At 45.9% G+C, this 25,318-nt stretch overlaps 2 protein-coding genes across 2 annotated transcripts in view; both read left to right on the top strand.

The window, feature by feature from the left end:
- The window catches only part of FOXK2 (forkhead box K2), a 61,583-nt gene that overhangs the window by 9,965 nt on the left and 26,300 nt on the right, over nt 1–25,318 (top strand). Inside the window, exon 2 of the mRNA XM_034407753.3 lies at nt 21,533–21,727. Within this exon, the coding sequence (XP_034263644.2) occupies nt 21,533–21,727 (195 nt within the window). The remainder of the gene's footprint in view (nt 1–21,532; nt 21,728–25,318) is intronic.
- LOC148115431 (uncharacterized) lies at nt 7,627–9,330 on the top strand. The gene has a single exon (XM_087888201.1). It carries the CDS (start codon nt 7,627–7,629, stop codon nt 9,328–9,330), a length of 1,704 nt encoding a protein of 567 aa, XP_087744327.1.

The raw sequence follows: 25,318 nt of genomic DNA, 5'->3' as shown, positions 1-25,318 counted from the left end.
GCAGCCACGTGGGGGATTATGGGAGCGAGGGGGCGCTCCCATGTGACACCTCTCCTGCGTGAGCTGCATTGGCTTCCAGTGGTCTTCTGGGTGCGCTTCAAGGTGTTGGTTACCACCTTTAAAGCGCTCCATGGCGTAGGACCTGGGTATTTGCGGGACTGCCTTCTGCCGCCGATAGCCTCCCACCGACCAGTACGCTCCCACAGAGAGGGGCTCCTCCGGGTGCCGTCAGCTAAACAATGTCTGCTGGCGACCCCCAGGGGGAGGGCCTTCTCTGTGGCAGCTCCTGCCCTCTGGAACGATTTGCCCCCGGAGATACGAAGGATATCGGATCTCCGGGTCTTTCGCCGTGCCCTGAAAACTTTTCTTTTCCATCAAGCAGGGCTGGTGTGAACCCCCCCCTTTTAGTTTTTTTTAGTTTTTTAGCTTTTAATTTGTCAATGGGTTTTAATTTGAATTGTTTTAAATTTGGGGCCAAAGTATGTAGTTCTTTTAATAATTTTAAATTTTGTATTGGTATGTGTTTTAGTTTTGGCTGTGCACCGCCCTGAGTCCACTAGGAGAAGGGCGGTATACAAATTGAATAAAATAAATAAATAAATAAATTAGAATTCATAGTCAACTAGTATTTCCACATTCTAGTGACTTGCATCCTATATGCAGACTGTAAGCCAAATTGTCAACTTTGTTGTTACATTGAAAACTTTTTGTACATTGATACAAAGGTCTCTAGGGAATCCAGCATATAAAGACAATAAAGAGTATCACATTATGTTACTGAACATAAAAATGCTTAATAAAAACAATTATGTGGCTTGCTTAGGCCATGGTAATAGTTGCACAATGATGAGTTGCTTGTTGACATTGGAGCTAAGCATATGGTCGATGGCTATGTAGAGTGTGTCTAGGAGCAAAGCTTTTGGCTCCTTGGAAGAGACCCTATTGTAATACAGAAGCACTGAATCTCATAGCGAAGCTTTCTTCCCTTGCTCATATCATAAACAGGCCTGGGTTACTGCCCTACAGTGGCGTCAGAGATCAGTTACCATTCCCTATGCTGGAATTCACCTCTACCCAAGGAGGGTAGGATGGGGAAGTAAGGTTGCTTTCCTTTTGGCAGTGACCACTGATAGTAAGAAAAAGCAGGGGGAAGTGGAAAAGAACAGATCCTGGCTTAGCTATGATAGCACCTTAGTACAGGTAGATTGTAGCTGTCTCTCAGGCTCTTGTACCTGGGTGTGGAACTGCCCTTTCTTATCACCCCAAGAACATTGGCCCCTGTGTCCAAGATGAACCAAATGACCATTTCCATTTTTTTACATTCATCTATGATTCCTGGAAAAGATCACAAATGTGCTGTCTCACTTTGGAAATTGCTCTTTTCTTGTTTGTGTAGTTTGTCTTTTATTCTTCTAGACCACAGGATAGCTTGAATTTCTTTTTGCTCCATTCTTGTGTCCCTGTTAATCTGTTCCTCTTGCTTGCTTTTAGCTTGAGTGCTATCTGACCTGTTATCTGTCTCTGGGTGTTGCAGTTTATTAATCATAGAAACCATGAGGAATTAGTTACTTGTAAGTTAGCTTTTCTAGTATTCATCTATGAATTCACATATATAAGTTCTGGATTTGTGCAAAAGCCTATTTGAAATGTTATATTGGCTAGGATGTTTTGCAGAATCCCCACAGTGCAAATTAGTGTTTCCTTTTATTCTTCTCAGTTCCAGAGACTACTGGATCAAAAGAAAACTGAACAATCTTGAAACTGAATGGGAAGTACAGGAGGTTATATGAATTAATACTGTATACTATGTTAACCAAGTAGGTTTTTAAATATTTTTAAAACTAGTGATGATCTGCTGTGCTTGTTGAACATTAACCAGGGGCAGAGGGAGCAAATTGTATGTCAAAAAAAAAGTTAGCATAGCATAGCTATGTATGTAGTAAGGAGCCTGGTGGTACAGTGGACTAAACTACTGTTAAAGTAGTATTTAGCTGCCAGCTGCTTGTAATTACTGCGAGTTCAATTCTCACCAGGCTCAAGATTTACTCAGCCTACCATCCTTCCAAGGACCTGGTTTGTGGGGGCAATAAGCTGACTTTGTATAAATATACAAAAGGATGAAGGCTATTGCTTAACACATTGTAAGCTGCCCTGAGTCTCCGGAGAAGGGTGGCATATAAATCAAACTAATAAATAAATAAATAAATAAAATAAATAGCATAGCATGTTTGAAAAGGTATGATTTCACATTGATTGTAGGAAATGTACTGAAATGATATACTGTACAGATCAAAAAACTGGTGCCCTGAAACAGTGTTTCCCATTCCTGGGTAAATTATCCAAAATTAGATAAAGGTGGTTTTTCTTTGGCTAATGACATGCAGACCCATTACCAAATCACAACAGGGACATTTAACTTTACTTGAAGTGTTTAATTACATTGGGTAAAATGATTTTCTGATAAAAAATTTTGGGTAACAAAGGAAAAGGTTTGGGAAGGTTAACTACTGCTCTAAATAGTTAACCAAACTCTTCATGGTTATATGAGGAGTGATTCACATACTGAGTGCTTTACTGTGGCTGCAGCCTGTTGGGAACCGGGCTGCACAGGCAGTCGACAGGCAAGCATGTGAAGCTGCATTTGCGCAAGCGGAACGCATGTATGTGTGAGAAACCATCCACTCCCTCCTGTCGCTGCCAGTCTGCGGAGCCAGAAAGGTTGGGGATTCCTGCTTTACAGCACACTCTGGGCAGTTTGCAACATCAGCATATTGGTCCCAACAATCTGGATCCTCATTTTATTGAGCTCAAAGGATGGAAGGTTGAGTCAATCTTGATCCAGTCAAGATTGAACTCCTGGCAATGGACAGAGTCAGTCTGCAATACTGCATTGCAATCACTGCACCACCAGGGCTCAAAATCAATCAAAATCAATATATTGTGGATTTAAAAAATAATTTACAGTAAATATTGTTATCTAAATGGTAACAGGCAACATAGAAGTTCCAGTGAATGAAAAAAATAGGAAAAGATGGTGATGCTAATAAATTCACTAGAGCTATGTGTAGGTAAACTTAGTCTGGCTCCAATGAAAAATGTTTATATACCTGTCTGAGAGAATGGGTACAATACAATTAGCATAGAGTGCATTCAGGAAGTTTTCAGACCCCCTTCACTTTTGTCAATTTTGTCAACTCAGTACCCCATAATGACAAAGTAAAAACAGAATTTTAGAAATATCTGTAAATTTATTAAAAAGAAAAAAACCCTGAAATATCACATTGGCATAAGTATTCATACCCTTCACTCAGTATTCTGTTGAAGCACCATTGGCACAATTACAGCCTCATATCTTTTTGGGTATGACGTGACAAACTTTGCACACCTGGATTGGGGGATTTTTCAATTGGAAAATGTTTTTTTTTAAATGGGCAAGGCTGAGTTAATAGGAGGTATCTTTTTTTAATTGGGAATTTGGTAAAGAACAGGAATGTGTATCTGTGATTGTGAGACTCAGACTTGATAATATGTGAAAGAGCTTCAGGACAGAGAAGAGGAGAATTTAGTGGAGGTAGCAGCACTGGGGAAAATAAGATAACAGAAGCAGCAGCACCAACACATTTCCTCCTCTAAAGCACAAAAGCAGCCCAGCAAGAACTGAGGACCTCTCCCCACCCCTGCACTCCCTGGCCAAAATTGCTGAAGGAGTGAGGAAAGGTGATGACTGTAGAGGACATGGGCCACAAGAGCTGTTAAGGAGCCCCTGAGTAAATGACTTCCTCAAAACAACAGCAATAGGGTGAGGAAGAGCAAGCCTGGAAGCGATGATGGAGAATTATGTGTGCATGGATATAACAGGAACCATGGAACAGAAGGAAGCAAGATGCCAAAGTACAGTATAGAAAATCTCAGGAAGTGTAAATTTGGGAAGAAGAAAAGGGTTAGAGCAGATAGAAACCCCCCAGTAACCTAAGACAACAGATATACACTGCATGGGCTGAGATTTGTTTCTAGAGGAAAACACTATCTTACATGTTTTAGAAACACCTGGCTGTTGGCTTCTGTTTAGTAATGGAATTATTATATTAATATTCAGGAGACATAGTTGGCTGCTAGAAATGTGATTAGTGCAATCACTGGCTTAAATGCAACTAACAAGGAAATGTTAACACGTTTAGACCATGGGCTGATGGCTACATTTGGAGTTCTGAGTCTATACTGTGAGTATTTTCACAGAATGCTCATCATTATGTTGCCTTGCCTATTCATACATGGCGGCTGTGTTGAGAATTGCATTTACAGCAGTCATTTACCAGAAAGCACTGATGAGATTACTTTCTACATAATTGTCTTGTCCTTTTGGATGCTTCATATTGTTCCAACTTATCTTTTTTTCCTAGATTTGTGAGCAAACTTCCAAATAAACTGCAGGTTTATATCTTTACTTTGTTATAATACGTGTGGAGTGTATACAAAGTCTAGAGGCATTCTTGTAAAGAAATACACTTCTCACAGCAGGTATCTAGTTTTGTGCTATGCCAGTTTCCTGAAGATTATTACCGGACATCTATGAGATCTGAATGTGAACCACGTTGCCCTCTCTTCATCTCAGTATAGCTTTCTGTTTCTTTACTTTTTTCCACCCTATAATGCCAGTTTTGTTTGGAAGTCCTACATATTCTGTAAATAGGAGAAAAAAAATGTATCAGTTTTGTTGTATTAAAATAGTAAGAATGATAAAATAAAAAGTTGGGTTAGGGCTTATGAGAAATGACTTGAGTAACTTGTATAATTTGTTGAAAGAAGCTTTTTGAAATCTGAAGCAAGTGTAGACATGCTGTTTTCTTCCTATCAAATTATATTTGCTCATGAGCTTAGGTTGAAGATAAAATTTAACCATCACACAACAAGCTTGTATTTACTCTTGGTCTTTAGAATCACCAAATACTGTAGTGTTACCATAGGCAGAGTTCCTTTTGTATTTGTACAGAGGAGCCTCAAATTCCAGAAGCATTACATGGTAAGTTTAATGAATTAATGTCTGATTTCCCTGCAGCTGATGTGACAAGGAACTTTATTAGCTACTTCCCATTGATCCTTCCTTTCCAACTCTTTTGTGTCTTCAGCTTGGAGAAAATGATGAAGAGCTTGGTTTCTACAGTAACTACACCCTGCAGGCAATTTTTTTTAAAGTGTTCTTTTTAGACTGCAAAGATGCAGTGTATTTTGTTTCTTTAGAAACTTTTTTTCTGTTAGTCTGGTGCTTTAAATTTTTCATGGTTTAAAGCCGTAAAGGATGGTGAAATTTACACATGTGAGCAAAGAGCTTTTGATCCAGATGGTAGCTTTTTTTAAAAAAAGATGTTTAATGGTAATAGCAAAAGAAAAAAATGAAATGCAAAGAAAATTACAATGCAAATACATACATTCTCAAAGAAAATAAAGGACTTCAAAAACGAAAAAAGAAAACAGGAAAAGGGAATGAAGTTAAAATATTGTTATAGCAGTCAACAGTAAAGAATGCTATATATACCTTTGTAATGTAAATATTCAAGTGTATACAGATAGTGCATTACGACAATTCATTTAGTGATTGTTCAAAGTTACAATAGCACTGAAAAAAGTGATTTATGATCAGTTTTCATACTTACGACTCATGTAACATCCCCATGGTCATATGATAAAAATTCAGACATTTGGCAATTAAGTCATATGTATGAGGGTTGCAGTGTCCTGGGATCACATGGTCCTCTTTGTGACATTCTGACAAGCAAAGACAATGGGGATTCCAGATTCACTTAACAGTTTGACTAATTTAATAACTACAGTGATTCATTTAACAACTGCGGCAAGAAAGTTAGTAAAATGGGGAAAACTCACTTAACAAATGTTCAGTTAGTAACAGAAAGTTTGGGCTCAATTGTGGTCATAAGTCAAGGACTACCTGTACTGAAAAGCAGAGACATTGCCAACAAAAGATACATAATTCTGGTGCTGGAAAAGACTCTTGAGAGCCCCTTGGACTACAAGGAGATCAAATTAATCAATTCTTTTTTAAAAAATATTTTTTATTTTATTCAGAAGAAAATTAAAATACAAAATACAAAACTAAATAAAAAATCGGTCAATTCTAAAGGAAATCAACCCTGACTGTTCTTTGGAAGGACAGATATTGAAGCTGAAGCTCTAATACTTTGGCAACCTAATGAGAATATACCATTAGCCTTTACTTTAAATGTGAGTGATATATAATAGAATAATCCATTTTAGGTATTCCAGAGGAAATCCGAACTGATTTAATACAACAAACATGTATTGATTTTATATTTTGTAAAAGACTATTCGGCATCTAATAAAATTACAAGTTGATCTTCGTTTTTATTCAAATCAGTTAAAGTTACAACTATTCTCCATTGAGAGTGGAGACAGCAGCCAGTGTGGGTACCACTCATCCAATCAGATTGAAGGACTGAGCCAGCCAATAATTTCAAGTCCCGCCCCTGTTGCCGGGCAGACCCAGCTTTGGCTCAGTCCTTCAGTTGGACTGGCGTGTGGGTTTCTAGCTCTGTCTGCTTTCTTCGAATTATCTGTTCTGCTTTGGAATATTTGGTGTTTTTTGATCTGGACTGTTTTCTGACGTTTCTTCTGCTTATCCCTATGGACTTGGTTGCCTTTGGACTTTGTGAGTTTTTTTTTTTTTTTTTTTTTCCTTTTAAGGGCTGTTAGGACTCTGGTGTGAGGGCGTTTGAATTGTTCCCTTGGGGACCCCTGGGGGGGCTTCCTCGGTGCCCCTGCCTGGCTTGGCATTCCCCTTCCTTCAGGATCTGGCCCTTCCTTGCCAAACGCCTTCCCCAGGGCCTCGCTTTTTTCCTCTAGGCCGTTTTTTCGCGCCGTTTCTGTGGCGGCGGCCATTTTGTCGCCCCTAGGCTCCGTGTACGACCTTTATTTTAAAATTTTTTCTGACTATTTTTTTGGTCTTTTGGATTGCTGGGCTTGCTTGTCTAAGCCTCCTGGGAGCCGAATTTGCTGCCTTTGCTGTTCCGGTTGCCTCCTCTGCTGTCTAAGCTCCGTCATTGCTAAAAGCGCTGGAATCGCCGCTTCTTATCTCCGACAAACAGCTGAGCTAATTAGTGGAGTTTTTTTTAGGCTCCCGCCCTTTCTCTGCAGCTCTAACAGCCGACGATCAGCTGAGCCGGGCCTGAAGGGTTCCCTTGTTACCACGTCTCCCTGCTACAGCGCCTGGACTGCTTCCTGTTAGTTGCCCATCAAGAGCGTGTGTGTGTGGAGCTTCGCGCCCCCCCCCCACCCCAGTGCTTGCATCTGAACTGCTGGTCTTCCCTGCTGTTGGCAACCCCAAAGGGCATCTGTCTGGAATATATTTATTTTGGCTGGCTGTGCGTGTGTTCGTGGAGCTTCGCGCCCCCTCCCTTTGACTGTTGGAGCTGCTTGTATTTCCGCCGCCCTTGCCAGCCACTATTTGCTGTCTCCCTAATTGCAGCGGCCATTTTGTGGAGTGCCTGCGCTCCCCTTCCTTTGCTTCTGGAATTGTGGGCACAGGACTTGAATTTAGTGGAGTTGCCGCGCTCCCCACCTTGTCTTCGTTTAGTGACTGTTGCATCTGCCATTATGCCGAAGTCATTGGCCAAATCCAAATATGGTCGTAAAAACAGTTCTTCTACTCAAAGGCAGTCGGAGGATACATCTACCTCGCATCAAGACCCTGCACAGTCACATGTTGCCCCATCTTCTCATGGGCATCACAAGAGTAGGAAGCATAGCAGTGCGCTGGACAAAGTAGAAAAACGCAGGGATAAAGTCCTCACTCAACTTTGTGCAAAAGCGAGCACTGGACTTCAGTCATCGACGGCTTCTGCTCCGCTACAGGGTTCCCGGCCGGCTACTCCTGACCAGCTGTCTCTCAGGGACTGTCCTGTCACTATCTCCACTTCGAATTTGTGGGGCACTACTGTTCCGCCCACTGTCGAGGATGTTCCTGATATACCATCTCCTCAGGATTCCTCTACGGTTCCCGTGGATCCGGCTCTGTCCCAGGAAGTGGTGACTTGTCCTCTTCCTACCGACCAACTGCAAAAGATGATCGAAGCTGCGGTACAAAAGACCTTGGCGGAGGGCCGTCGTACCTCCAGTGTGGCTGGTTCTGTTAGATCTGTCTCGCCAGAGCAGCCTCGTTCCTCGGGGCTCGAATCCTCTAGAGCGCTTCATTCTCCTTCGTGCTCCCAAGCTGGTCATCTCTCCACCCTGTCGGATGTGGACGACAGCGACTCTGGGTTGTCGGACGACGAGAATCTTCCACCTGATCAGCCGCCGTCAACTGCCCTCTTTCCGCAGGCATTGTTCAGATCTCTTCTGTTTAAAGCCGTCAATACGGCCCAACTTTCCTCCCCAACTTCCCAAGCTTCCATTTCAGTGCCGCCTGGGGCTTTGGACCCGATGTTCGCCGAGCCGGCCAAACCGATTACGGCTATCCCCACGCCTCCGCTTTTCCTGGATGTCGTGAAGCGGCAGTGGTCTTCGCCGGGGTCTGCTCCTATCCCGTCTTCGTCTGACCGTACGAATTTCCACGTCGCAGCTGAACTGGACACTCTTCTGCAACTTCCGTCAATAGATGCCCCCGTCGCTGCTCTCCTGTCTTCTGCTGCCATTCCGGGCGATCCCGCTGAAAACTTACGCCCTGATGAACGCCGTACTGATCAGGTTCTCCAACGGGCACATCTAGGGGCCGCATGGGCCATCAAGGCAGCCTCAACGGCATCCTTTTTTAACCGCACCACGTTGTTATGGCTCCGCCAGTTACAAGAGAAGTTATCTCCAGAGGATGCTCGTATCAAGCATGACCTTAACAAGATTGTGGCTGCGGTTCAGTTTTCAGCGGACTCGACACTCGGCGCTGCACGGTTCGCTGCCAAATCGTTAGCCTCGGCTGTTACGGCTCGCCGTTTGACCTGGCTCCGGCATTGGCAGGCGGACGCCAGACATAAGTGGAAGCTCGCTTCGGTCCCATTTGGGGGGTCCCTTTTGTTTGGGGCAGCCTTAGATCCCTTTTTGACCGAGACGAGGGACAAACGAAAGGTTTTGGCGGCGGCCTTCCGCAGGGGGGATTCTCGCTTCTCCCCTTATCCCTCTCGTCCCCAGTTTCGAGGTAATGATTTTGGGGGGCCTTCCTCCTACTCTTCCCTTCCCTCGCCCCGGCCATCCACAAACTTTGGCAGGCATCGGGGCTCACAGGATAGGGGATTCCGGGGCAGATCGTTCGGGTCTAAACGGCCCTTTCGAGGGGGAGGAGGTCGTTTCATCCGTCGCCGGCGTTAATTACATTGTTGATCCTCCCATTGGCGGCAGATTGGCCATCTTCGTGGCCGCCTGGGAACGGTCCACCTCTGATCAGTGGGTCCTAGCCACTCTTCGTTCTGGTCTTGCTATCGAATTTGTCTCCATCCCCCCTGACTCCTTTGTCTGCTGTCCGATTTCTCGTAATTCGGACAAAAAGTCCCTTATGGACGCAGCAGTTCAGCATCTCCTGACCATTAGGGCTATTCAACCCGTCCCTGCGGGTCAGGAGCGTCAGGGTTTCTATTCCCGGGTTTTCCTGGTTCCCAAATCTTCGGGGGGGTGGCGCCCTATTTTGGACCTGAAACGTTTGAATAGGTACGTGGTGTACCGTAAATTCAAAATGCAATCATTGCAAACTATTTTAGCCGGTGTTCGGAGGGGCGATCTCCTCTCTTCCATAGACCTTACGGAGGCTTATTTGCACATCCCTATCCTTCCTTCCCATAGGCGTTTTTTAAGGTTTTGTTACGGTGGGGTCCATTATCAATATAGGGCGTTACCCTTTGGTCTCTCCTCTGCCCCCCGTACTTTTACGAAGGTACTGGCCGCCTTAGCGGCCTCTCTTCGTATCCGTTCTGTTAGGCTTTTATGTTACCTCGATGATATTCTCCTGTTGTCCCCTTCTCTCTCTCAGGCAGTTTCGGATGTTCGCCTTACTGTAGAGACTTTGGCGGCCCATGGTTTCTCGGTTAATTTAGATAAAAGTCACCTCTCCCCGTCCACCAGTTTGGTCCATTTGGGGGCCCTTATCGACTCTGTTCAGGGTAAGGTGTTCCTGTCCCCCGATAGACAGGCAGGTATTCGTCAGTTAATTTCCAAGGTGGAAGCTTGTAGGGCAGTTTCCCCTCTTGTCCTCTCCCAACTGTTAGGCAAGATGATCTCGGCCATCTCCATAGTTCCTTGGGCACAACTGCACGCACGGGAACTTCAATGGTTTCTCTTGCCGTTGCAGAAGGCGGGCAGAGGCACGTCATCCAGGCCGGTTCCGGTCCCTCCTGCTGTTCGCCGATCCCTGCGGTGGTGGCGCTCCCCGGCCCTAGCTGCGGGGTCGTTCTTCCTGGAACCTCAGAGGGTGGTAGTAACTACAGATGCCAGTCTCCTCGGCTGGGGGGCCCATTGTCAAGGCCAGTTGGCTCAGGGCACTTGGAGCCCGGCAGAGTCCCGCCGCCCGATCAACTGGCTAGAACTACAGGCGATCTTCCTGGCTCTCAGGGCCTTCCGGAATCTGGTCTCCACCTCCCACGTCCTCGTTCTGACGGACAATGTTGCAGCGAAAGCGCACCTGAACAGGCTGGGGGGGACCAGGTCGAGGTCGCTTCTCCTGTTGGCCCTGCGACTGGGATTCTGGGCAGAGCGGCACCTTTGCTCCCTCCGGGCAGAGCATATTTCCGGAGTGGACAACTCCCAAGCGGACTGGCTGAGTCGTCGTCGAGTGGACAACGCGGAGTGGCGCCTCCATCCACGGATCTTTCAGGAGCTGTCGCGTCGGTTCGGCATGCCGATCATCGACCTCTTCGCAACAAGCGCGAATGCTCATCTGCCACGGTTTTTTGCCCGGTTCCCAGATCCTCGGGCTGCGGGCGTCGACGCTCTTCGGATTCCATGGCCGGCGGGTCTTCTCTACGCTTTTCCCCCGACCTCACTCCTACCCAGGGTTGTTCGCAAGATCTTATACGAGCGGGCGGAAGTGGTCCTTGTAGCACCTCATTGGCCCCGGAGACCCTGGTATGCGGACCTTGTGTCCCTCTCGGTGGCCCCATCGTGGCGCATCCCCCTCGAGGACGACGTTCTGTCCCAGGGCGCTCTGTTGCACCCGGACCTGGCCTGGCTCAGCCTGACCGTTTGGCGGTTGAGCGGGGCACTCTGACTGCAGTACATATTCCGCCAGACGTTATTCAGACATTGCAGGCCTCGCGCCGCCCTTCTACGGATCGGATTTATTCTGCCACTTGGCGTGCCTTCTGTTCCTGGTGTTCAGAGTCTGGCGTTTCTGCTCTTCAGCCATCCATTGTGGACATTTTATGCTTTCTGCAGCAGGGTCTGGCTCAAGGCCTCTCTTCCAATACGTTACGCAGGCATGTGGCCGCGCTGTCTTCGGTCCTGGTCTGCGGATCTCTGCCATCATTGTCGCAACATCGCCTAATCCGGCGTTTTCTTCGAGGAGCTACGAATTTGTGTCCTCCTGTATTACACAGATATCCGACTTGGGATCTCCCTTTAGTATTGGAGTCGCTTACGGGATCTCCGTATGAACCCTTGCGAACTACTAGTCTCCGTCTACTCACCTGCAAGGTGGCCTTTCTTGTGGCGATAACGTCGGCCCGTCGTATATCAGAGATAGCAGCATTGTCTATCCGTTCTGACCTTTGTGTCTTTCATTCGGACCGTGTAGTACTCCGCTTGGACCCTACCTTCGTCCCAAAAATCAATTCAGTTTTCCACCGATCGCAGGAAATCATTCTGCCTAATTTCTGCCCGCATCCTGCTCATCCCCGGGAGCGCAGATGGCACTCGCTCGACGTACGGCGGGCTTTGCGGATCTACATTAAGAGGACATCTGTTTTCCGTCGTTCGGAGTCGCTGTTTGTATCATTTCTGCCCGTTTCCCAAGGGTGCAAGGTCTCCTCATCTGTTGTCGGTCGTTGGATTCGGCATACCATTGCCTCGGCTTACGACCTTCGTTCCCTTCCGCGTCCAGCTCGAGTGACCGCTCATTCCACCCGTAGCGCTGCTACGACTGCTGCATGGGCGACGCAGGCGCCTTTGTTCGAGATCTGCAGGGCGGCCACGTGGACTTCGCCGGTTCCCTTCATACGTCATTATCGATTGGACCAATTTGCATCGGCGGAGGCAGCATTCGGACGACGGGTGCTTCAGCGTGTCGTTGCCGGGGAGACGGTTGTTGCTGACCAGCCGGTTCCCACCCTAAACTCGGGACAGTGAACTGGGGTATGTCCCACACTGGCTGCTGTCTCCACTCTCAATGGAGAAGGGGCGTTGGTCCTACCTGATACGCTCCTTCTCGTTGAGTGGAGACAGCAGCCAGACCCTCCCTTATCCGGCTGTGTCTTTTGTCTGTTCTTTTTTCTCTCTTTACTTACCTGGTGGCTTGCTGCCTTCTGTGCCCACACGCCGAGTCAGTCTTACGAGTCTTCGCCAAAGCTGGGTCTGCCCGGCAACAGGGGCGGGACTTGAAATTATTGGCTGGCTCAGTCCTTCAATCTGATTGGATGAGTGGTACCCACACTGGCTGCTGTCTCCACTCAACGAGAAGGAGCGTATCAGGTAGGACCAACGCCCCATCTATTGTTGGTTGATTGCCTAGTTTTTATACAGTCTGATAACTCTTAATAACAAGCAATATTTACTAACACTACTGTTAATGATCTTTGTATCAATGTTAATTAATGAGATTGGATGATAATTAGCATCCAGAGTGTGGGCTTTACCTGCTTTTGGTATAACTAATATAAGCCTGATTGAATGCTGCAGATGCAATTCCCTTATCAAAGATCTCACAACATTTTGGCACTAAAAGGTCCATAAAGCTTTTATACCACTTTTAGGGTATCAAACCAATCTTGGTGTTTTACCACTTGCCTGCTTTAAAATTATTGATTTAATCTCTGTCTCAAGTAATGGGGCAAATAAAAGTTCTTTTTGTGTGTCATCCAAGTGCAGTAGATTTTATTTAGAAAACACATATATCTTAATTCAATACATTTGTGATACAATTCTGAGTAAAGGAACATTGGACTCACCTGAAGGTTCTTTCTCTTTGCGCTGCGTCCATCGAATGGGTTAATCCTCATCTGATTGGCCAGAGACTGAGTAAGAATTTGTTTAAATACACCTCCTCTTCCAGTTTAGCCCCAGTTCTGAAACGAAGTCCAGATCTGAAGAAACAAAAACCTGAACGGAAAAGGAGTCAAAGGAAGTCTGGGACCCCCAATAAGGGAGGGTATGGACTCTCACACAGCGCAAGGAGAAAGAACCTTCAAGTAAGTCCAATGTTCCTTCTCACTTGCGCTGCTTAGAGAGTTCATTGAATGGGATATACCCAAGTTAAATATCCCTCGGGGGGGGGGCAGAAGAAGAGGAGGCAGGCAGACCCTCCGGAGGAAGGACCTGTTGGAGCACTCTGCAACCAAAAGCGGCTTCAGCTGATGCAAACTTGTCCAATTTGTAATTGCGAATGAAAGGCGTCAGTGAAGTTCAAGTGGCCGTTCAGCAGATCTCAAGAAGAGGAGCCTGGGTGGCCCAGGCCACTGTGGTAGCTGCGCTACGTGTTGAGTGGGCTGTGATGTGGCCAGGAAGGGGCTTGTTCTTTCATTCGTAGGCCAGGGAAATGCAGGCCTTGAGCCAGTGAGTGATAGTGGGAGAAGACACCTTTGAGCCAAGGGAACTTGGTTGAAATGAACAGAATAATGATTCAGATTTATGGAACGGAGCTGTCCTGGCAATATATTTTTTTAAGGCCTGACGAAAATCCAAAGAGTGCCAGCGATGTTCGCTGGAATGAGTGGCCCTGGGGCAGAAGTCAGAACTTCTTGGGCCCTGTGAAACCAGGTGTTGATTTTAGGGAGGAAGGTGGGATCCATCCGCAAAACGACCCAATCCGAATGAAATATGCACAAGTCCTTGTGTATAGAGAGAGCCGCCAGTTCGGACACCTTTTGAGCGGAAGTGACAGCGACCAGGAAGGCAACCTTGAAAGTCAGAAACTTGAGGCTGGCGGAGGACAGTGGTTCGAAAGGTGAGGCTGTTAAGGCTTGAAGGATGAGACAAAGATCCCAGGAGGGATACCTGTGGATGGGGGGAGGGCGAAAGTTGGAAGCTCCCCGTAAAAAACAACTAATACGTGGATGCTAAGACAGCATGCTATAATCCTTGCAGGTGAGAACAGTTGCCAAGGCCGCGATCTGTCTTAGGGTTTTGACTGCTAACCTAGCGTTGAGACCCGCTTGAAGGAAGTCCAGCACTTGTGGAATGGATACTCTTGTGGGGTCAATCCCCGAAGAGACACACCAGCGATGAAACGAAGACCAAGTTGCGTCGTAAATACGAGTGGTGGACCCTCTGTGGGAAGTGAGAAGGATGGATATTACCTCGGCCAAGAAGTGGTCTTGTCTCAGGATCTCCCTTTCACGTGCTAGGCGGCTAACTGGAACCACTGGGGTTCCGGATGGTACACCGCCCCCTGTTGAAGGGAGATCTGATCCGGTGGGATCCTCCATGGGCGGGTGATTGACAGCCCCTTGAGGTCCGCAAACCAAGGACTTCGGGGCCAATATGGAGCGACAAGGATGACCTCTGCACTCTCCTCCAAGATCTTCCGCACAACCTTCGGTATCAGGGATATTGGGGGAAAGGCATAAAGGCCACTTGCAGCGAAGTGTGTTGGTCCCGTCGGCCCCCGGAGTCCAGTACTTGAAGAGGAAGCGAGGAACTTGAGCGTTGCTTGGACTGGCGAACAGATTTGAGGCTGGCCCAAGTGGGACACAATTTGATGGAAGAGAGCGGGATGCAGTTGCTACTCCACCTGGTCGATGGTAGTCCTGCTCAGCCAGTCTGCTGGGGAATTGGAGATTCCTGCTATGTGTTCTGCTTGCAGAGAAAGTAGGTGTCTCTCCGCCCATAGCCCCAGTTGCGCGGCTTTGCTCATTAGGATCCTGGAGTGCATCCCGCCTTGTCGGTTCACATGGGCCTTTGTCGTGATGTTGTCTATCCTGAGAAGCACGTGGTGCCCGGACAGTTGGCGTTGGAAGTGGCAGAGGGGTAGATGGGCGGCACGCAACTCCAGCCAGTTGACGTCGTTGAGGAGGTCCTTGGACGTCCAACGCCCTTGAGTGACCTGGGCGTTGAGGTGTGCGCCCAAGCCAAAGAGGCTGGCATCCGTGATAAGAATCAGGCGCTGAGGCTCGTGGAAGAGGGACCCTTTTGTCAGAGCTGTGGACGTCCACCAGTTGAAGGATTTGAGTACCTTCGGGGGGACCTGATCCGGGTATTGGAGTTGCTAATACATGCCTTATGGCTTGATAATAGAAGCCACTGAAGAGGTCGTGAGTGCAATCTTGCCCAAGGAACGATTGTCAAGCACGAGATCATTTGACCAACAATTGAGAAAGCAGGAGGCGAGGTGCCCTGCATAGAGACCTCACCTGTTGCACCGTAGCCTGGATGTTGCGTCACCGTTCCTGCGACAGAAATACTAGACCTGCCACTGTATTGATGCGGGCCCCGAGGTGGACCAAGTCGGTGGATGGAGTCAGTTGACTTTTCTCCCAATTTACAGTGAAACCGTGTTGCTGGAGGGCCGTGATAGTCACCTGGAGATCGTTCTGTGCCTGTTGGAATGATGAAGATTGAATTAAAATGTCATCCAAGTAGCATTGCAGTCTGACCGGTGACGCCCTTAAATGAGCTGCCACTACATCTAAGAGTTTAGTGAAAATACGAGGGGCGGAGGAAAGTCCAAAGGGCATGGCTCTGTATTGAAAATGAGCCCCCCCGTAGCAGAATCTGAGGAATCTCCTGTGGGATAGTCTGATTGGAACATGGAGATAAGCCTCCCAGAGATCTATAGATGACAAATAATCTCCGTATCTGATGCCGCCCAGAATAGTATGCAGAGTGTGCATCTTGAAACGCCTATACCATATATGAACGTTCAGGCGTTTCAGATCCAGAATGGCCCTGCTGCCCCCCAACTTCTTTTGCACCAAGAAAAGAATCTAATAAAAGCCGGCACCCTGATGTTCCGGAGGGACTAGTTCAATGGCCCGAATGGTTAGTAGGTGCTGAATTTCGGCTTCTATTAGAGCTCTCTTGGAAGGGTCAGTGGACACAGAACAATTGATGAAATGTCGTGGGGGTTCAGAAATGAAATCCAATGTGACTCCTAGGGAGACCATCTGAATGGCCCAGGCATCAATGGGTCCGTGAAGAGAGGGATCATTATTTTCTACAATAGGGATGAAAGTTGGAGCCCCAAAAGGGTCGTCTGGACTGAGACTGACGAGTGCACTCTCTGAAAGGCTGCCTGTCGTGGGACCTATCGGTTGAGTGACTGAACAGTCGCGGAGGGGCCGGGGCTTGGAACCCGGGATCTGAAGATCAAAAGGACTGTCTGTGATAGGGAAAAGCAGACCATCTATTGGAGCGTCTGGAGGCGAATGGGAGGACCTTTCTTTTGTCCCTACCTTTAACTAAGACTGGGTCCAAGGCCTCTCCAAAGAGGGACCCACTCTTGAAGGGGACCGCAGCGAGACACCCTTTGGTCCTCCTGTCCACCTCCCAATGGCGTAACCAGAGAAGATGGCGAGATGTGATGTTGGAAGCCAGAGCGCGCAAAGCGAATTTGGCTGAGTTAAGAATTGCATCCGCAGTATACTCCGTAGCGGCGATCATCTTATTTTTATTTTATTGAAAAGTTTTTATTTTATAAACAAGCATACATACAATATATAATCAATCAATCAGTGTATCATCTGAATACATCTTTTTTCCTCTTACTCCTCCAATATTTATCATATCTTGATATTATCATTTCATTTGTTATAACATTTTCCCCACATTTACTTTTATATTTGTACCTTTATCTATTCAACAATTTTATCCCCCCCTCTCCCCACCCCCCGACTTCCCAGAGCAAAAACAGGGTATCATATTTAACAAGCAAAAGCTAAAATATACTAACCTACTACAAAGTTTAAAACTCCCTCACACTCTTTAACTCCTCTTTTACAAATTCATCAACCTCCCTTTTGTAAATTCTCAAAATCAATTGGGTTAAATTCTTTCTTCCTGAATATAAAAGCCTTTTTCTTGGTATGTAATCCAATAACTTTAACAATATTACAAGCGTTAACAAACACTAATAAGTTTCATTTTCATCCCTCAAACACCTTTCTTTTTCAACATTGCTTCCTAGTAAGATTCTAAGTTAAACATTTATCCTCTTTATTCCTTCATAAACCAATTGTCAATTTCTAATTATTCAGCATTAAAAATTCTAAATTAAACATTTTAAAATTTTAAACATTTTATCACCTATACCTTTTAAAATAGTATAATCTTATATTAAACATTTTAAAAATGGCGATCATCTTATTGATGTCCTGGTGTAAACAAGCATCCTCAGGAGACGCTCTAGCCTGCATCTGACAGCCAAATGAGGGACGTCCTGGCGAAGAAGGAGGCTGCTGTAGCTGATTTGATAGCCCACGCAGCAGCCTGTTGGGTCTTACAGGTAGAGATTTCGGCCCGTCTGTCCTCTGTATGAAGGCCCTCGGCAGCATCAGATAGATGGTAGGATGCTGGGAGAGGTCAGGCTGGCCATGGGAACATCAACTGTGGGGAGCTTGAGGTCCTCGAGCTCCTGCTCCACCGTGTACAGCTTTTTGTCCAGCCCACTTGGTGTTGATATGGGACTGGGCTGGGCCCATTGGCGTTGGATGGTATCAATGAAGAGTTTTGGGGATGGTACAACATCCTGTTCAGTAACAGCCTCTGTAAAAAGTAGCTTGTTGGAGTCACAGGGATCCGAAGAATCCTCTGTGCGTGCCAGGGAAACTCCCATATTGGCAGTGACTTTGGCCTTATGTAATAAGGTCTTAAACAGCTCATGTTGGAAGAGACCCGTGGAACAGGGCCTCACCGATGGGGTTTCCTCCTCATCACCAGAGAGGCTGTAATCAAAGGCCTCCTCTTCATCGAGGAGCGATTGGTCACTATGGTGAGAAGGTGAAGGGGAATGGGCGGCTGAAGAAGAATCACTATCCAGATGGGATGAAGCCCTGGAGGACCGTTGTGTTGGAACAGGAGCAGATGATGGGGCCAGAATTCCCCTTTGGGTGAGGGCCATGTCAATGCCTCTAGCCACTGTTTGTGCAATGAGGTCGCACATTTTCTGAGGGATGGTAGAGGTATGGCCCTCTTCTGGGCGGAGCTCTGCTGCCGTAGGAGTGACGGTGGCAGATGGTTTAGAAGCACGTGGTTGCCTAGCCATAGTCGAGGTGGAATCAGTTCCTTGAGAAAAGACCTCTCTGACAACGGTCTGGTCCTCTTGAGCCTCAGAAGAAATGTTTGGAGATCAGGAAGAGATATCCTGGTGAGTCTGAATGGAGGTGTCTTGCCCCGAGGCTGGGGTGGATGGAGCTGCCATTGTGGGTGGTGAAGGTTGGATGATGGTTTCTGCCTGCTTCTTTGCCTTGTCAAATTGTTTGGTTAGCGCCAGATGCCTTCTCCTAGCATCCTTTTCTGCTGCAGTAGAAGAAGTAGAAGGTGCAGTTTGAGATGTTTTAGCTTTGGAGGAATGCTTGTTTTTGGATCTGCCCCTGTGCTGCGAGGGAGATTTGGATCTCCTGGATGGGGAGCAACTGCGATCGGCCATCTTGGAAGGAATAATGGCTGAAATAATATTTGAATATACAGGAGTGCAGGCAGCGAAAAAACTCCTGAACAAAACAAATAGTGGCAGGGCCAGCAGGGATAGGCAGGCAAGTCGGAGAAATGCTGCAGAGCCCCCGCCCCCAAAAGAAAGTCCAACTGGGGCAATATGGTGCAAGACTGGCAAAAACAGCCCCGTTATAGAAAAGCCTCACACGGTGCCAGACAAAATGGTGCAGGGCCGACAACACAGCCCTCAGGCGTCACAAAATGGTGGCCAAATGACTGGGAGCAGGCAACACAGCTCCACAAATGTTAGAAAGCCCCTGTGGGAGAGCGCGGAACCGACAGAACAGCTCCTGAAGTGCCCAGAGTCTCGTACAGTCAAATGGCGCACAGTAGACAACACCGCCCCTTTGGCAGCTGAATTGAGCCTGCAGAGAACCAGAGCTGACAGAACAGTCCCTGGAGTAATGGCGATGCGGGCAAAGCGAGGGAGAACTGAGCTCTGACAACACGGAGCTATCCTCAATCCCCACATTGCGAGACCGACAACACGGCCTCCCACGCGCTCCCCCAGCAACTCACAGACAGCCAATTAGGTTGAAATCGCAGTCAAAGGAGTCCTAGTGCCAATGGCGGCAAGCGGCTAAAAGAAATCCAAACCGCCGCCGGCAAAGCTGCGGCTCAACTGAGTGGCGCTCCATCGATCGGGACCTCCCAAACTGCCAGCAGATCAATGGGCTCTTAGCCAGATGAAAAATAATGAAAATGTTGAAATTCTCCAAGTTTAGAAAGTCCAGTGAATGGAGCTAAAAGAAAAAAGTCTCTAAAGGCCGCACTGAGTAAGGAATGGGAGCTAAACAGGAAGAGGAGGTGTGTTTAAATAAACTCTTACTCAGTCTCTGGCCAATCAGATGAGGATTAACCCATTCGATGGACTATCTAAGCAGCGCAAGGAAGAAATTATTCTTCTCCCTATGAATTGTGATTGTTTCTCTCACCAGTTGTTTTTTTTTCCAAGTTGAGGATCCAATATTTTATTAAAAACTCCTGTTACCACTTTAATCATTAAATTCACTCATTCAATATTGAAAACATTCATAAAACATAATAAGAGATCTTTAAATTAGGCCTATAAACATTAACCATATTTATTAGAATCCCTGTTATTACATCAAATAACGTGTTGTACATGAATTGAATATCTTTTTGAATCAGAATGGTCACACTTAGTTTTTGTCAAAGTATTTGTGAGGCAAACCTCTCCCACCCATTCCTTCATTATTAAGATTTGTCATGTTCGATTAAATGAGTTTCTTGTAGATAAGCAATGCTGTCCTTGTAGGTTAAGACATCATTTAAAAGTGCTGTTGGCCACGTATAATTGTAATTAGTTTTTCTTTTGTAGAAAAAAACCCTGAAATGTTTGGAAAGGAAATTAACTTAAGGATATAATGGGCCAAACTGATATGGAGATGAAATTTTATAAATAATTATATTTCAGGCAATTCTGAGTCTGTCCATATAATTATAAGGCTTTAATACTGTGTGAGAAATATTTTTCTGTTTAAATAGGATTTATTTGTAAACCATTTTGACCTAAAAAAAGAAAGTAAGGAAATCTTCAGATATTTTAGCCTTAGTCAATGGGGTGGGTTCCCTTAGAATTCCATCAGTTGACTTTATCTTAATTTCATACTATGTTTTGAAGAAATCCTTATAAATATGTTCAGAATGACCTAAATGTTAATATTTATTTATTTGTAACATTTATTAACTGCCTATCTTGCCACAGAGTAAATCTGGGTGACTTACAATATTAAAAGTTAAAATTGTATAATTTATAATAATATAAACACAATTCTATAAAATCAGCCTAGCTAAAAAGATGGAGGGAAGGAGTATGATGAGAAGGGGTGTGGAATTTTGTTAATCTATTCAACCACCCCTAATGTGAAATCCCTCTGTTGGAGCCCCAAGCCAGCTGGCAGAGCCAGATCTTTAAGCTGTTACCAAAGGTAAGGAGATTGGAGCCGACCTCACTCTGGGGAGACAAGATATTCTAAAGGGCAGGCACAATGGCAGAGAAAGCTTTTCTCCTGGACCCCACCGGCCAGAATTCCCTGGCCGATGGGGCCTCCTCTGTCAGCACGGGTAGGGCAGGCCAATTCAAGTGGGATGAGATAGTCCTTGTTGTCATATACTAGACCCATATGTCAGTATAAGACTGTTATTAACATTTTCAGTGGCAAAAAATATGGCTGCAAAAAAATTCCCTTAATACACTTACATTTTTTATTTTTTAAAAACACAAATCCAGATAGGGAAGAAGGGTGGATGAGGATGGATTGATGTGATCTGCAAAGATGTTCCATATTGTCTTTGTACTATTCTGAATCACCTGATTTTTGTGAAGCATTGTACAACATTGCTTTGAGAATAAGTCTTAAAGCGTTAGCCTCATAGTTTACTGATTTAAGAGCTTAAATCATTTTGAGACAAATTGAATGCTGGTTTTTATGCCACTTCAGAATTTATTAAATGATTATCGATTGCAGTTTTGTTATATAAAAATTAAAAGTAAAATCCACAAAAGAACAAATTTCTAAATGAATGTGATTGTATTTACCACTGATTCTTACTACAAGTATATTCATTATGTAGCTTTATAACAATTGAGCATTTTTTCTTTTTTACTATTTTTATTAATATGAATGCTGTTAAAATTATGAAAATACAGAAAACCATAATTTCAGTTAGTTAACACCCTTTGTTTTTTACTTTTCAGGTGTACATTCAGGTTTCCCAGCACAAACATCAAGATAACATTTACAGCTTTATCCAATGAAAAGAGAGAAAAACAGGAGTCCCCACAGTCCCCAGTGAAACCTGTACAACCCCAGATTTCTCCCCTAACAATAAACATTCCAGACAACATGGCTCACTTGATCAGCCCTCTTCCCTCTCCCACAGGAACCATCAGGTATTTTTATATTGTTTTGCTGCATTTAGGTTTATCGTAGAACTACAAAAAATGTAATATTAATCTGTAATTAATTAATTACTAATTTTAAATTCTGCAATCACATTTAACTTATCCTTGGAGCAAATTATTTTTGATTTTTTTCTAATGCCACTTAATCATGTTTATTGGCATTAGATGAAACTCCAGCAATCATTCTTAGTTAAATTAAAGATGGTGCAGGGCTTGACCTATTTAGACATAAGGAATGTAAATATGTGGGGCCTTATTTGACGAGAAAGAAATGTATACATATGGGGACTTAATATGTATCTGTTATGTATTATTATTTACTTATTATGTATTCATCTGATTGTGAGTTGCCCAAGTCCAGAAGCAACTTATGGGTGGCTTCACCCATAATTAAAAAAGCAATGTAATATTAAAATTTGTCCTGAGGAAACAATTGAAAAAATATTTCATACGTTCCAAACTAGAGGGACCCATCAGGCACTCTAACCCACTAGATGTCATTGTTTAATTGTTAGGACCTGAAGTAAACCATTCTATCTGATCATAGAGAGTAGGCAGATACTATCAGAGACAAATGTTCTCCAAATAACTTGGTCCTAGTTCACACAGAGCTTTATAGATAGTAGTTAGCATCTTGCATTTCATCTGAAGATTTTCTGCAGTTCACGAAGCAGAGGTGTTACATAGGCATAGCAAGGCTGCTGCACTGTGGACTAACTGTGGTTTCTGAGTGGGCAGCTCCATGTAGTGATAGTGCTTAACTGCCAGCTAGCCTTACTGAGAGAAATAATGCTGAGAGCAGAAGAGTTTATTCTTTGTCTGGTCTTCTGATTTCTTTAAATGGACTCATAATTTAACATGAAATGTGAAAATAGCATTTGGAATAATTTTTGCACGCAGCAAGCTGCTTGATGAAAGTTTTTGTTACAATAACAGTTTGTTCAAACTAAGGTTAACTTAATATTCCTTGATACAGATCATAATTAATTGCCTTATGTACACAAGTATGTGTACTAAAACTATAAAATTAAAACAGAAGTTTCTCCAACGCGCAGCTTGGAGAATCCAAAGCTTCGGGTTGTTCAGTAGTTGATAGCCTACACTGAGTGTGTTCCTTTAAGAGATTTCTCTTCAGACACGCCCACTTGCTCAACAGAGTCCCAGTTTAGTTCACTCAGTTGAGCCTGTGACACTGTCTGAAAATCTCTCTGATTACTATCTGAACTGTTCCAGAAACTTTGGATTCTCCAACTCCAGTCCTTTTCCCTTCTATAATTACCGGTGGTGAGTCTGCCTGCTGCTTCAGGCAAGCTGTCAGTATCTTCCCATCTCCCTGACGCTTGCCCTATTGACTGCCCTCCTCAAACTGCCGCCCTCACCGTCTGGACTAAACTTCACCTTGGCGGCTGGAGATTGACGCCCTATGCTCAGCGGTGTCTCTCTCCCTCTCCCTTAATCGTCCTGAGGGCTTCCTGGCGTTTGGATCACTTCTGAGTGATCGCACGCCGTCGCCATCGCAGGGATCGCTGCAGCCTCCTCCCCCACGGTCGCCTCATCGCCGGAGCGATCCTCGAGCGCCGGAGCGCCCCACGTGCGCCCCTTCATCGCCGGAGCGCTATCGTATCAATCCAGACAGCCGGGGAAGCGCTTCTGAGCCTTCGGCTGTTTCTCCCTCGGCTGCAACCTTTCTAAGGGCTGTAGGCGCCGTCGCTTGGACTGCCTTTCAAAGCGCGCGCCTTTTTACTCCTATTTGCCTTAGCGCTGGGAGCTGCGATCAGCGCAGCTCGCGCCCCTCGGCCTCCCTCCTCCCCCCACAAGGACTCCCCCCGGACGCTGGGTCTCTGCTCTGGGCTCAATTTATCGCCGTTCTGTTTTCAAAGGGGAACAGCCCCCCCCATTCCTTCTGTCGCCCTCGCTCTGCAAGCCCTGCTCGGCGCCATTTCCTTGCCTGAAAAGAGAAGATTTCTAACGGCTGTCAAATTCTGCCTGGTGACAGCCTCACGCAGGCGCAGTGAGTCGCAGAGGCCGATCTTCTGGTTACAAGCATTGGGGGACCTACCTAGCCTGTCTCTTTGGAGCAATCGGCTAGTTGCACGGCTTCCATACCCCCACCCCCCACCCCAATTCCTCCCCCCAGCCTCTACTCCTAAAACAAACAAACAAACAAAAAAAAAAAAAAAAAAAAAGACTTACCTGCTAGCCTTGGGCTATCTTCATTTACTCCATAGTTCTTCAATTGTTTCCTGTTTAAAAAAAAAAAAAAAAAAAAAGAAGGCTAATAAGCAACACCTATTCCTCTGTATCCATCTATATAACCACATAAATTAAATACTTACTGAATCTTCATCTTCCTCCTTTCAAAAAAATAAATAAATAAATAAATAAATAAAATAAAATAAAATAAATAAATAAAATAAAGGAAACAAAGGTTACAACATGGCTGAACGTGCTCTCTCATCTGATCTGGAGGACAACAGCTCTCCCGAGCGCATTCACGACCAGGCCAAGCAACGTAAACGGTCCCGTAAACGCGCTTCACATTCATCTTCATCGGCTGCTCCACGCTCTAAAAAGACAAAACACTCATCAGCTGCAGACAAGGACGCCTCCAGGAGACACAAGGCTCTGGAGCGCCAGTTCGAGAAAGCGCGCAACCAGTCAGCACAAGCTGTTTTCGCACACTTACCTACGCCACTCTCGCCCGTTGTCGAGGCTACGGTCCAGCCCGTCCATCAGGCTCCTCAACAACCTTTGCAACCGTTGTTTCCATCGCCAAACATGGAAGTTTTCCCTGAGGCGTTATCGACTCACTGCATGGAGCCGGTGGACCTCTCGTGCACTGCCACTCTCCCTCGACGGTCTCAGCCGGAGGCAACCTTTACTCCCACGGCGGCAGGCTTGCGCGCCACGGAGGCAGCTCCTCCACCTTCTCAGTATGATATTCAGCGGATCATCTCTGACACGGTTACCAGGACACTGGCAGCGACTTCTCAACAGGCTGCACCATATGGAGCCTGGCCTCAGCCACGTTTTCCTCCTCCTCCTCTGGCCCGGGACCCTCAACAGGTCCCTACCCAGTATCAGGCTATGACGCATGGGTCCGAGCTGTATCTGGACCATGGTCACCACGAGGAGTCGTCTTCGGAGGAGGGAGAGTGCGACCCGTCGGATATGGACTTATCTGATGATGCAGATATGCCACCCGAAAAGCCAGCCTTCTCTGGGCTCTTTAGACCCTCGTTATTCAAATCGCTCTTGCGCAAGGCCAAGTTGGCCACAAATATGGCTGACCCAGTCTCTCAAGTTGATCAGCCCAGTACCTCTCAACAACATGAGGCCTTGTTTACGGCGCCTAAGGCGCAAGCGGACTTTATTCCGTGTCCACAGCTATTTTCTGAGGTGGTCCAACGATCCTGGTCCACGCCTTCCTCCTTGCCCGCTCCTTCGGGGCTAGACAAAAAACTTTATTGTTCGGCGCCTAGTCTCCAAGATCTCCTTCAGTTACCAACTGTTGACGCGCCAGTGGCCAATCTGACGGCTTCCTCTGTAATCTCCAACGACGTCGCCGACGGTTTGCGC

This window comes from Pantherophis guttatus, chromosome 2 (assembly GCF_059756535.1).
Source record: "Pantherophis guttatus breed Tessera chromosome 2, ASM5975653v1, whole genome shotgun sequence".
NCBI classification, from domain to species: domain Eukaryota; kingdom Metazoa; phylum Chordata; class Lepidosauria; order Squamata; family Colubridae; genus Pantherophis; species Pantherophis guttatus.
Note: the sequence above shows the minus strand (reverse complement) of the source record. Positions and strands in the feature narration are given on the sequence as shown.

What these genes read in the sequence shown, in the direction of transcription:
- LOC148115431 (XM_087888201.1), top strand. Translation starts at nt 7,627, where the DNA reads ATGCCGAAGTCATTGGCCAAATCCAAATATGGTCGTAAAAACAGTTCT.